General features: G+C 40.0%; 1 protein-coding gene across 1 annotated transcript; it reads right to left on the bottom strand.

The window, feature by feature from the left end:
• LOC114801771 (adhesion G protein-coupled receptor L4-like) lies at positions 1-11468 on the bottom strand. Its single transcript, XM_029000056.1, has 16 exons — positions 11388-11468; positions 10990-11142; positions 8867-9019; positions 7355-7504; positions 7143-7213; positions 6728-6898; positions 6406-6589; positions 6182-6289; positions 4052-4251; positions 3106-3285; positions 2817-3020; positions 2294-2514; positions 2142-2208; positions 1673-1764; positions 420-588; positions 1-337 (listed from the first exon to the last, which is right to left on the bottom strand). Exons 1-16 carry the CDS (start codon positions 11431-11433, stop codon positions 275-277), a joined length of 2232 nt encoding a protein of 743 aa, XP_028855889.1. The 5' UTR covers positions 11434-11468; the 3' UTR covers positions 1-274.
• Positions 11469-12815: the final 1347 nt, after the last annotated feature.

Below are 12815 nucleotides of genomic sequence, written 5' to 3'. Positions count from 1 at the left end.
TAAACCAAAAAAATCATACAAGACTTTAATTATACGACCTGCAATTTTGCTGATGGATAATACAACAAGCATGAATGAACTCAGGCACTGTGATGTTCACTATTTTTTTTCACGCCAGCATGAGATGGCAATGATTTCATCGATTTCATTTTATTCACCCACAACTCTAGGTGTCATAGAGTCTTAATGAAAATTAGCAAATTATTATAAATGTAACATTATTATTTCAAGCCAGTATTGGACATCTGGGTCTTCTCCTTGTGTTCCGCATTCTTCATCGTAGGCATTCGAAACAGCAAGGCATATTTTTGAAAAGTCTGTAGTACTCTTCCTGAATCTGTGGAGAAGGAAAATTATTCATTGGATTGGGCATACTCAGTTATTTTGTTATAAAATGCATACAAGGTTTTTGTCCTCACCTTTCTTGACAATACACACAGGAATATGAAGATGAACATTCCTTGGAAGGCATTGGTAAAAGTAAAGAGGTAAGCCGTAAGAGTGGTCTCATTAAGAATATGCAGAACACCGAATGTCCATGTTGCTCCGAGGACGAACAGAAGTGCCAGCGCCCCTCTGGCACAAGACCTGAAACAGGCACAGAACCAAGACACTCTCAGCACCACATGAAATTTAGGCTGGTCGAAGAATGCTGGGATCCAGTACAAGAGCAGCAGTAGGTGGGGGCATGAGTGTTGGAAAGGTGGTGCTATCTGCAGCAGGGGTGTCATCCACATGCCAGATCTGCGTCACACACACCTCAAAATACACTGCTGGGAATTCACTAAAGTTATATTGATTGGTTTATTGCTGATCAGCATGTTTCATCTAAATATTTCAAAGCAACATATTAAATTTGGTCTGAATTCAAGTTAGATGTTTACAATGCAGACAGTGCAGACTGATTGTCTCCCGACCCGGAGATGGCAAGCCACCATTTTCCGTTTGAGAACCATGGTCTCAGTTTTGGAGGTGCTGATCCTCATCCCAGCCGGTCCCGGAGCAAGTCCAGCAAAGTAGAATGTCCAACCTCTCTCAAGGACTTGGTTCCAGAGCCAATGCAATGTGTCGAGGTGAGACTATATCTAGCCAGTACCACTCATCCTCTTCCACAAGATTCATCTCCTTCCCTGCCAGAGAGGTGACGTTCCATGTCCCAGTTTCCTTGTCCGGGGATCGGACCGCCAAAGCTCCTGTCTTGGTCTGCCACCCGATCCACATTGCACCGGACCCATCATGTTCATCCTGCAGATGGTGGGTCCACAGTTGGATGAGCCCATGTATCCGGTTCAGGCTGGGCCTGGCCGGGCCCCATGGGTGAAAGCCTGGCCACCAGGTGCTCGCTCACGGGCCCCAACCCCAGGCCTGGCAGGTTACACACTGGCTCTTTGTTGTTCCTTCCATGAAAGGTCTTCTGAACCGTTCTTTGTGCCCCAGAAAACATAGCTCCTAGGATCATTAGGGCTCTCAAACTCCTCCACCATGATAAGATGACAGTTCAAGGAGGAGGCCTTTAAATGTATTCTAAATAATTTATTTTTGTGACCGCATTATTTCATAAAATAATACTTTGATCAACCGACAACATCTCTGCACTTCTCAATCAAAATGATGGTACTTCCGAATACTGATAACGACTGATTACAACACCAGTCCAAAAATCATCACCTACCTAATATTCTCATAGTGGCTGATTTCTGGTTTCTTCACTGCAGTATGACGATACACCTTATAGATTATAACCGCATACGCCATTAGGTTAACCTTTGAAAAAAATGGTAGGTAGATAAGTGGTTAATGAACTAGCCATTAGCAAAGTGTCCAAAATACCTACTTCCGTTACTCCATATTCACCAGATGCACCAGATACTCAAAAAATGTGAAGATCCTTAATCATTTCAACTGTTTTCAGATGTTCATTTCTAATAGTCACATTAAAAAATACATTAACAACATGAAGAGTCTGACTGTATTTAAAAAAAAAAAAAAAACTTTGAAATTACTCAATTTTTGTTAGTTAGGGAGCAACAGAATGTTTGGGTGGTAGTAGCCTAGCGGGTTCAAACCTGACTTACTACCATTGTGCCCCTGGAGCTACTACTCAGTGTAAGTTGGGAAGGGAAGACTGTATGAACACTTACCAAAATAATCAAACATGCAGGTCCAATAAAACTCCAGATGAAATTATTTTCTGTGCTTAGCCAGCACCTTTAAAACAACAGATCGAAATCAAATGAATTGAACTGAAAACTCATGCTTTGTATGAACTGAAAGCAACATGCTCACAACTTACACTGAATTTGTTCCATAATATTTGTAACCAAGCGTGGCTGAGATGGCAACAACCACAGCTGGGCTTCCATAGCCAAATATGTAAAAATTGCGATGCAGGAAGCCCTTGTTGTAGATGACCCCAACAACAATCAGATACAGATGAATCCCTTCGATGCACATCCATGCAAACGCTGCAAGGAAAAAGTAGTGCAGCAGACCAGCAACAACTGAACAGAAGAGCTGGACAGAAAGACAAACAGATGTTTGCTATAAATAAGCACATTTTAAACATTTGCATTTCAGCTGCTTCTCCACGTGAATTAAATGGACATTTTACATTGCACGGTACCAGCTTGACTCCTCTCAACATTTTGGAGAAAAGTACCACAAGCTTTTTGATATTACACATGCACAAGTCAGGTTTTTTAAATAAAAGCTTACACAAATGTCACACTTTTGATAGATCTAATTATCAAGAAAGCTAAAATAATTATCGGTATTAATTAACCAGGTAGCATAAGAGTGAAAGGATTTTTGCTCACTTTGTGGGTGTACATATTAATCCCAACTAAAAAGATGAATTCAGCCATAAAGAGACTGCAGCAGAGGTTTTTGTGAATGGTTGTCCGGGTGCTCTGTATTTCGCTGAAGAACCAGAATGTGAAAATGCACAAGAACAGGCAGATGAGAGAAATCACCATTCCCAGCTGGGTAATTCTGGTGAGGATGTTGTAGTGAGCCAAAAGCTACAAAAAAAAAAAGTTAAAAAGTTAAAAAAATGTTTATAGAACATTACACGCTATGAACGTGATGAGAAAACCGGTCCTTTACGTTTGCCCGTCCAGAGGACATGAGGATGGTGAAGTGTGTCAGGTGGTTGCAGGTGCATGTGGTATGGGTGCTGTTTACATGAGAACGCTCACAACCCTCCAAGGCCCACTGGCCCTGCATGTTGTCTGGGGAATACTTCCAAAAGGCACATTTTGTCACATCCACTTTTGGATCAATTGCCTTAGTGAGGAAGAGAGGAAGAGAAGGAAAAGCAACAAAAAAAAATTAGTAATTTTTTTAAAGAAAATTGTGGGTTGTGGTTAACTCTAATTCAAATAGTTTACTTTTAATAAACAGATATCTGCTCATTTATCTCTGTGAATGAAGTGAAGTGACCAGTTTGCAAAACATTTACATTTACATTTACATTTGTGGCATTTGGCAGACGCCCTTATCCAGAGCGACTTACAACGTGCTTTCAAGTTACCATCGATGAAGTGATCAGTTCTGGTTCACTAGGACCCTCAACTATGAATACAATCTTTTTATTCACTCTGTTGTAGATTCTGTACACAAGAGGTAATAAGAAAGTTACAAGTTAATCTAAATATTCTTTAGAGAAGAAGGTCTTGAGCTGCCGTTTGAAGGTGCTCAGTGACTGAGCTGTTCTGACCTCGAGGAGAAGTTCATTCCACCACCGAGGGGCCAAGACGAAGAAGAGACTAGATGAGTGTCTTCCTTTTACCTTTTAGTGATGGAGGGACCAGGCGAGCAGTACTGGAGGCTCGGAGTAACGAGATGCAGTGCGAGGTGTAATAAGGGCTGTGAACCCTTAAAGTCATACAGCACCACCAGAATATATGCAAGGCTTTCAGGAGCAATTGATGGAAGAGCACGCAGGGAATGCAAAGTTGTAGTAAGTTGAACTTTTATTCCTCTCATCCAAGCTTTACGTGAAACAATTTCCTAAACCTGCCGCCCTACTAGCTACAGAATGCATCTGTACCTCAGAGTGTTTCAGGGTGAAGGACACACTGTCCAGCGGGTACATCTGAGGTGGGTCTATGGCAGCTGCTACGATTTGCGAGTTGACAGTCACCGGGCCTGCAGCGGCAAACTGCGAATAGTCGACCACACCAGGGTCAACTGTGGGGGTCAGAAGCGCTCCGATGTGTTTGTACTGTAGAAACACTACAGACACTGTTCCTAAGACACAGAAAAAATATCAGTCGAAAACCATGGGTAATTTCATATTATATTATGACACTTTTTTTCAGTAAACACACAACCTAATTGGCAAGATTTCTGTACATTTATGCAGTATGTCTTTGACATTTTCGCATTTTGCGGAATTTTTTTTTTTTTTTTGTAAGCGACTTACAATCATAAGTGACAGGGACAGTGAAAGTGAAGTGATTGTCACACATGATACACAGCAGCACAGCACACAGTGCACACAGTGAAATTTTCCTCTGCATCACCCTGAGTGAGCAGTGGGCAGCCATGACAGGTGCCCGGGGAGCAGCGTGTGGGGACGGTGCTTTGCTCAGTGGCACCTCAGTGGACCCTTGGCAGATCGGGATTCGAACCAGCAACCTTCTGATTACGGGGCCGCTTCCTTAACCACTAGTCCACCACTGCCCCAGTCCCCCTGGAGACACTCAGGCTTAAGTGTCCTGCTCAGGGACACAAAGGAAGTAAGTGGGATTTGAACCTGGGTCTTGTGGTTCATAAGCGAGCGTGTAGTTTTTATAGCCCTTTAGGCTATAACCTGTCTCCCAGGCTTATTCAGAGGATAATGAACCATGGCCAATTAACATTATTTTATGTGGTTTTTGGAAAACATCATTCGATTTTCCAAGTAGAACATTAATGACTTGCACAATTCCACCAATCAACTTTGCGACTGGTTCAGTTCCATGCAAGGCAGTTTTCAGCTGCAGGGGTCACTCACACCTCAACATCTTTAGGTGTTTAGTAAGATGTCTGACCACCTTCCATCATGGAGTGGGTCATTTGAAAAAAACGCGCACAGAGAGAGAGGAATGCTGGAACAGACTGTTTTCAACCTTGCTACACTACATGCAATACGTGCATTCTCTATGTTACACTTCATCAACACAATCCCCTGTTGGGGGGGTGGAAAAGGATGGAATGGATGTATAAATTTGCACATTCGAAATATTGTTTTGTCAATAAATAAATAATACAGTTTATTTCATAGTGAACTTTATATCCATCAATTAATCCGTCCATTCATTAACTGAACAGCGAGCAGTCTCAGTCAATGTCAAATAAGACACTATTAATGAATTTAAATGAAAGAACTGTCATGCAGAAACTGCCTCCTCCCCAAGATGAAAAAAAAACCTCACAAAATCTTGGCATGGTGGCATTTGTTTGTTTTAGATTTTATGCATTTGCTAAGACAATAAAGGCATTTTAGTGTGAACGCTTCCTCCTGACGGGCACTTTGATCTCTGTAGAGGCCAGTTACTTTTTGCCAGGAAACGGCCTTATTTATTCCGTGGCTTCCTGCTTTATAATGCTGACACACACCCTGTTCAAATAGCACATTGTATACATTTCCCATCATTATTACACATCTAAAGCACTGCCAGTATGCTTGGATACGATTTGTATTCTGAAAGAAATGTGTGGCAACTAATAAGCAGAATATTTGCACATGTACAATATGTGCATTTGACGCCCTCATCCAGAGCAACTTACAATTAGTAGTTACGGGAGCAACTCAGGGTTAAGTGTCTTGCTCAGGGACACAATGGTAGTAAGTGGAATTTGAACCTGGGTCTTCTGGTTCATAAGCGAGCGTGTATTTTTTTTATAGCCCACTAGGCTATAACCACCCTGTCTTCCAGGCTTGGCCAATTAACATTATTTTATGTGATTTTTGGAAAAAAACATTTCATTGTAGATATTATATTAAACCATTCTGAAGCTGTTTATGGGTACAGTTTTGAAATAATGGACAGGCAAATGAGTATTATTGCTTATGAACACTTATGCTCATTAAAAACAAACTGCTTGCAGTATATTAGGGGCTCTCAAACATTGCAATGCGAAACAACAAAAAAAAAAAAGAATACTAGGTTCAATGCATTTTTTGAAGCCTTACCATTAGGAGGGGTGGTGTTTTTAAATTTTGGAGACAACACAATGGAGTTCTGTCCTAAAGAGGCAGAGACCTTGGGCTTTTTTGCATTTAAGGTGTAGAGTTTCAGCTCTGCAACGACAGAAAAATGAAACAAAAATAGAAGCCAGACACAATAAAGGTTACTAATTTAGCAGTGAACGTGAAATGTGACAGGCGCGTTTTAAACTAATTCAAATGGACCTCACCTACATCACCTTCGAGGACCTCCATGCCAGTGACGTTTTTAGCATTTTTAGACAATGCCAGTGTACCCTGCTCTACCGAGTGCAGGAGCTTGGTGAGGGTCTCTTGTCTGAATGGTATTTTAATACTATTCCAGGCCACCAGTTCGTCTCTTTCAACCAGGTTGTTCACTGTCTTCACAAAGTCCTTGGATATTTCGAGATGGAACACAAGGGAAGAGAAAGGAATATGAACGTGTGTGGATCATGCATGTGTTTGTACAGTTTCATTAAAAGCGATGGATCAAGTGCATACGAGAGACTATGTAATAAAAACAAAAGTTACAGAGATTGCCGCCTTCATGGGAACATCGTCTTGAGGGTAAGACTTGTTCCCAAAATGGAGTGCTGCTGCAGACAGGACTTCTGTGTATGAGATGACATCTGTGGGGGTGAGGTCTCCCGAGGTTTGCATTCTTATCTCTTCCATGACATGGGAAGGTGTAACATTAAATATCTATAGCAAAAAACGTGCAGCAAAATGAATATTAATGAAAAATTCCATTTAAACTGTTTGCCCTGCCAGCACCCTTTATTTTGGTTTCTCAGATGCGTCATTCACTGTATTAGCAACAGAGACAAAGACTCTGGGACTCTGAGACACGTAGGTGTGTGTTACATGAACATATTTCCGTTTACACACCAAGAACCGCACTGTTTTAATGTTTTTTTTTTTCTTGTACTGGAACATTAAAACTTACATGCTGAAGTGTGGCATCTATTGATTTTCTTAAACATCCTTTGTTGTAATGACAATCAGGCAAATTGTTCTCTGTGGAATAAAAAGAGATTGTTATACCAGCCTGTTCAGATGTCAACTGGTTGGATGTTTAACTCAAATTGTTCTGTAATGAATAAAAGATTTGGACAGTTGGCATTAGCAAAGATGTTGGATTAATATACAAAAACATACTTAAACACTTTGTTCCACTTTCAGGTCGAAACGTCCTTGTCCCTGACAAAGTCTTATAATCTCTTTGGCAGGTGCAGTAAAATGATCCATTAGTGTTATGGCAATGAGAAAACTGACCGCATCTTCTCTGGTCTTCACACTCATTTATGTCTGCAAAACAGCATGATGTGTTATCTCACAACTGTATATAATTACAGTGCATCAGGAAATTATTCAGGGTGCATCACTTTTTCCAAATTTTTGTTATGTTTCAACCTTATTCCAAAATGAATTAAATGTTTTTTTCTCAGAATTCTACACACAACACACCCAATGTATACATAAGTATTCAAAAAAGTATTCTCTGGTCATCCTTGAGATGTATCTACAGGTTAATTGGAGTCTTTCTGTAGAGAAAAAGAACAGTCCCACAGTAGACAGTTCATGTCAGAGCACAAGCCAAACATGAAGTCACAGGAATTGTCTATAGATCTCTGAGACAGCATTGTCTCCAAGGCAAAAATTTAAAGAAAACTTTCTGCTGTTTGAAGGTCTAAATGATCACAGTGGCCTCCATCATCCGTAAGTGGAAGAAGTTCAAAACCACCAGGACTCTTCCTAGAGCTGGCCGGCCACCTATACTGAGCAATCAGGGGACCTGATGGTCTCTCTGTCAGAGCTCCAGAGGTCATCTGTGGACAGAGGAGAACATTCTAGAAGCACAGCCATCTCTGTAGCAATCCACCAATCAGGTCTGCATGGTAAAATGGCCAGGTGGAAGCCACTCCTTAGTAAAAGGCACATAGCAGCCCACCTGGAGTTTTCTCACACCATGAGAAACAAAATTCTCTGGTCTAATGAGACCAAGATGGAACGCATGGTGGTGGCAGCATCATGCTGTGGTGATGTTTTTCAGCTGCAGGAACTGGGAGACTAGTCAGGGTTGAGGAAAAGATGACTGCAGCAACGTACAGAGACATCCTGCATGAAAACTTGCTCCAGAGCGCTCTTGAAATATGGGCGTCGATTCATCTTTCAGCAGGACAACAACCCTAAACACACAGCCAAGATATAAAAAAAAGTGGCTTCAGGACAACTCTGTGGATGTCCTTGAGTGGCCCAGCCAGACCTGAATAAGATTAAATTAAAATGTCTGCGCACCGACGCTTCCCATCCCACCTGATGGAGCTTGAGAGGTGCTGCACAGAAGAATGGGGGAAACTGGCCAGGTGTGCCAAGCTCGTGGCATCATATTCAAAAAGACTAGAGGCTGTAATTGCTGCCAAAGAGGCATTGAGTAGTATTGAGCAAAGGCTGTGAAATGTTTTATTTTTAATAAGTTTCAAGTACACTTTTTACCTTATCATTTTCATTATCATTATGTGTAGAATTCTAAGAAAAAAAAATTATTTCATCAATTTTGTGACAATGCTGTAACATAACAAAATGTGGGAAAAAACTGATGTGCTGTGAATACTTTCCTGATGCACTGTGTGTATTAAAATGCAAATATAATAAACTATGGATTGTTACCAGCACAGTAGGTCCCATCATTTGGCATGAAATCAGTTTTCCCATCTGTTGATTTGAACCCACCGACACACGTGCAGTAGTAGCTTCCCACTGTGTTAGAACACGTGGCGTGGTTGCCGCAGATGTGTGCGACCTTCTCACACTCATCATCATCTGCAGTTTATGACGAAAATGAAATCGAAAATGAAGTCTTTTTATGCAGTGCTGTCGTTTTACTGGATAATTGAACATTGGGCTGCTGAACTCGACAGATTATTGTTAGTTTTCTTATCTGATCTCCACTCTTGTCCACTCCATTCCTACCTTCCCACTCACATTCTATATACTCTGCCAGTCGCTCAGGTTCTTGCTTGATCTCATCTGTGTTAATGTATTACATGTGAAATCACGGTTTATTCCGTTTACCACGCCCATTAGATTTTTCTTTCAAAACATTTCTTTGCGCAGTGTGACAATTTCATCATTATTCAAAAAACTTGACTTTTCCTGTATGTATCCATATTTCAAGTGGATGATGGATGTGACTGATTCAAATCCCTGTAGCCTCATTAATCATTATTACATTAACAAACAAGCAGTTTTTTTCATCTGAGAGTGAGACAAAACTTCGGGATGATTATTGGGGTTCAAATCCTTCATAAACTCCTATATGCAGAACACAATATACACTGTACACTGTAAAAAAAAGTCATTCTACATTTCGACATGCAGGGTACATGGTACAGGTACAGATCCGGATAACAGAGATCATGCAGGAACTCGGAACAGAAACACACAGAGACCTTTATAAGACGCTACAGAGGATGACAATCAAGGAGATTAACCAGACAACAAATACGACGCACCAAGAAAACCTGGGATGGAGTGTCAGGTAAGGTTTGGATCATGACATTTTGTAATATTGTGAAGGTCTCCCTCATGGGGCCAAAATTACTCTTTGAGTAATGGTAAGGTGGGTCCTCTTTGAGGACTCCTTAACTACTGTAAGGAAACAATACTGTCATGGAGAAGTGTATGTAGTCTGAAGTACTGATTCATCAGATAGATCCACCATCTACAACTGCTTCATGGTGTCTGCTGCCCGTATACAGCAAGGTTCATGTTGACAGCAGTGGCCCTAGTGGGTAACCTATCCCTGGTTCATTTTTTTATTCTACTTTTGGTAGGCACCACAGGATGGGTATTGGGGGAATTGAATCACATCCAAATACAGGTTGTGTTTTAACCAGATATTTAATGTATGTTATTGATGCAAACTATCAATTACAGTAATACAAATAAAAAATGATCAGAGATTCTCAAGAGCTGTGTGGGGGACCGACTTTATAAAAGACAGTCTCTCATGCAACATACTACAAAGAACCGATACATTCCTTGCGTTAAATGACGAGGCAAGGTCCAGGGGAAATAGTAAAGGTTAACTGTGCATTGTCTGTTTAAGATACTGTTCAGGATTTGTCACAGTTCCTGTGTTTTCTTAGCAAATTAAAGGCTGCACTATTTATAAATGTTGCAGCATTTAAAATTTCAGCTGCCCAAAAACTTTTTGATATACAATTGTGCTGCATTTACAGCAATGTTTTAATGTTCTCGAATTGTTATGTATTTTAAAAGCCAAAAATAAAGTTTTTTCTTATACATTCTAGCATACATTATATGTTTTAGTACTGTGTTTTGGCATTATTTTTTTTTCTTATTATTACAAATCATATTCCTGATAGACAATAAAATTAGATACGCAACTGTTCAGATTTAACTTTACAAACTGATCAAACACAATTTGTTTTCACACAGCGCACCAGGTTGGCCATTACTTGTTGTGTGCTAAGCACAAATAATTAAAGTAAGTTTTGTCATTTACTTTTCAATATCGTCTTATAGTATCAATAATTAGTATGAATATATTCTACATAATGAAATTTTATGTAATCTACACGTCTCCCTCCTGTAAAGGTTTAGACGTAATAGTTTCATTTTGTTCCAAATCAGAAATATCTTTACTGATTCTGTCAGCATGTCCTATTTATTCACCTAAAGCACAGAAAAGTCTGTCATGTCTGTTATAATGTTGCTGTTATGATGAACACACGCTTTTATAATGTGTAAAGATAAGAATGACGTACCTGTACATTCGTTTTTGCCATCACCAGTAAATCCTTGGTTGCAAAAGCAAGCCTTATTGCTCGAGCCATTCTTTATCTCACATGTTGCATTCTCATGACAGGGTGGGCAGGTGTCAGAAAAATCCCCTTGGCCCAATAAACCGAAAATCCACGCTATAGGAAAAAGCAACACATTTACAAATGACACACAACAATATTCAGCTGCTGATTGTGATGAAACGTGTTGTGTGATATTATCCTAATGCCACTGTTGCTTAGAATGAGAACAAAGAATATTTTAGGCTTCACTAAAGAAGGAAGACTTGACGCACACACAAAGACTTGCTGCGAAAAAAAAAAACCCTATAAAACCAGACTGGCAGAACTGCAAAATACTGTGATGGAAAGAAGAACGTTACCTGCCAAAAGTACTAGTTTCATTGGGGAGTTGAACAAGTGCTCCATTCTGCAGCTGGGACAGGATCACTTTTACCCGTAACTTGAGTCTAGTGACGTACATTGTTTCCTGTCAGATTTCCTGTTTCTCTAAAACCTGACCCTTCCTGTGTTGAATTCAATCAGCGCTCACTGGAAAAAGAATGAAAACAGACAGTTCGTTATGTCCAGACCATCTTATATTACAATAATTCTTACAATCAAATGATACTTTTATTATTAGCCAGCATAGGCAATCTGCTGGACTAAGGAAAACTTTGTCAAATGATAAAATCCTAATGGGAAAAAATAGTTTGTTCACACACAAAATGTGCTTAAACCTGGTAAATGTTCTAAACTACACAATGGTAAAGGGGAAAGTGTCTTTTTTTAAATATCATTGCTGGGTTTTATTACGACTTCAAGGCTCTTGAATTGCTGGACGTGTCAGTCAACAGTATCCTGTTAGTACTCATGTGCCGAACATACAATAATACAGACACATTGTCATATGCATCTGTAACCAGATAAACTGATAAAAAATGAACCACTGAATTTCTGTAAATGGTGTTACTCTTTTAAATGGGTAAACCTGGGTCAATATATGAGCATCAGTCAATGTATTTGTATTTGATTACATTTACATTTACAGCATTTATCAGACGCCCTTATCCAGAGCGACTTACAATCAGTAGTGACAGGGACAGTCCCCCCCCTGGAGCAACTTAGGGTTAAGTGTCTTGCTCTGGGACACAATGGTAGTAAGTGGGATTTGAACCTGGGTCTTCTGGTTCATATGCGAGCGTGTTACCCACTAGGCTACTACCACCCTGATTGATTAATACAGAAATGTTGGTAGCAAAAATCATATTTCTTATAAGCAATTAAATTAAATGGCAATTTTTTTTAGAAAATGCAGTTTAAAAAGGTAGCTGTCAATACATAATATGTCTGATAAATGTATAAATTCATCCAAGAAAAATGTAGAAAAACACAGGCATTCATTCATGTTGTGTGTGTGTGTGTGTGTGTGTGTGTGTGCGTGTGTGGGAGGGGTGTTTGAGACAAATGCGTTTGTAAGACAAATATTTGCCTGCTCATCATGTCCTCTCTCTGCCAGTAAAATTAAAAAAATGTTTCATATGTAAAGTTCTGACCTTAAATCTACTTTTAGGCCAAGTTCACCAAGCTGTTTTCATTAGAAGAAATCTGGCTGTTTCTGTGTGACCTTCGGCAGTAATGCAGCTCGGAAGTTGAGGCAGGGCTCGTTTCCTGGAGGCCCTTAACAATGAGGGGATAGAAAATGACCAGCAGGCTTCCTTTTTGGCATTACACAGCGTACATTAATTTGCATATACTCAGCACAGAGCACACAAATATTCACGCAGAAAAAGCCAACAATGATACAAAAT

The sequence above is a fragment of the Denticeps clupeoides genome, chromosome 13 (assembly GCF_900700375.1).
Source record: "Denticeps clupeoides chromosome 13, fDenClu1.1, whole genome shotgun sequence".
Taxonomy (NCBI): domain Eukaryota; kingdom Metazoa; phylum Chordata; class Actinopteri; order Clupeiformes; family Denticipitidae; genus Denticeps; species Denticeps clupeoides.
Note: the sequence above shows the minus strand (reverse complement) of the source record. Positions and strands in the feature narration are given on the sequence as shown.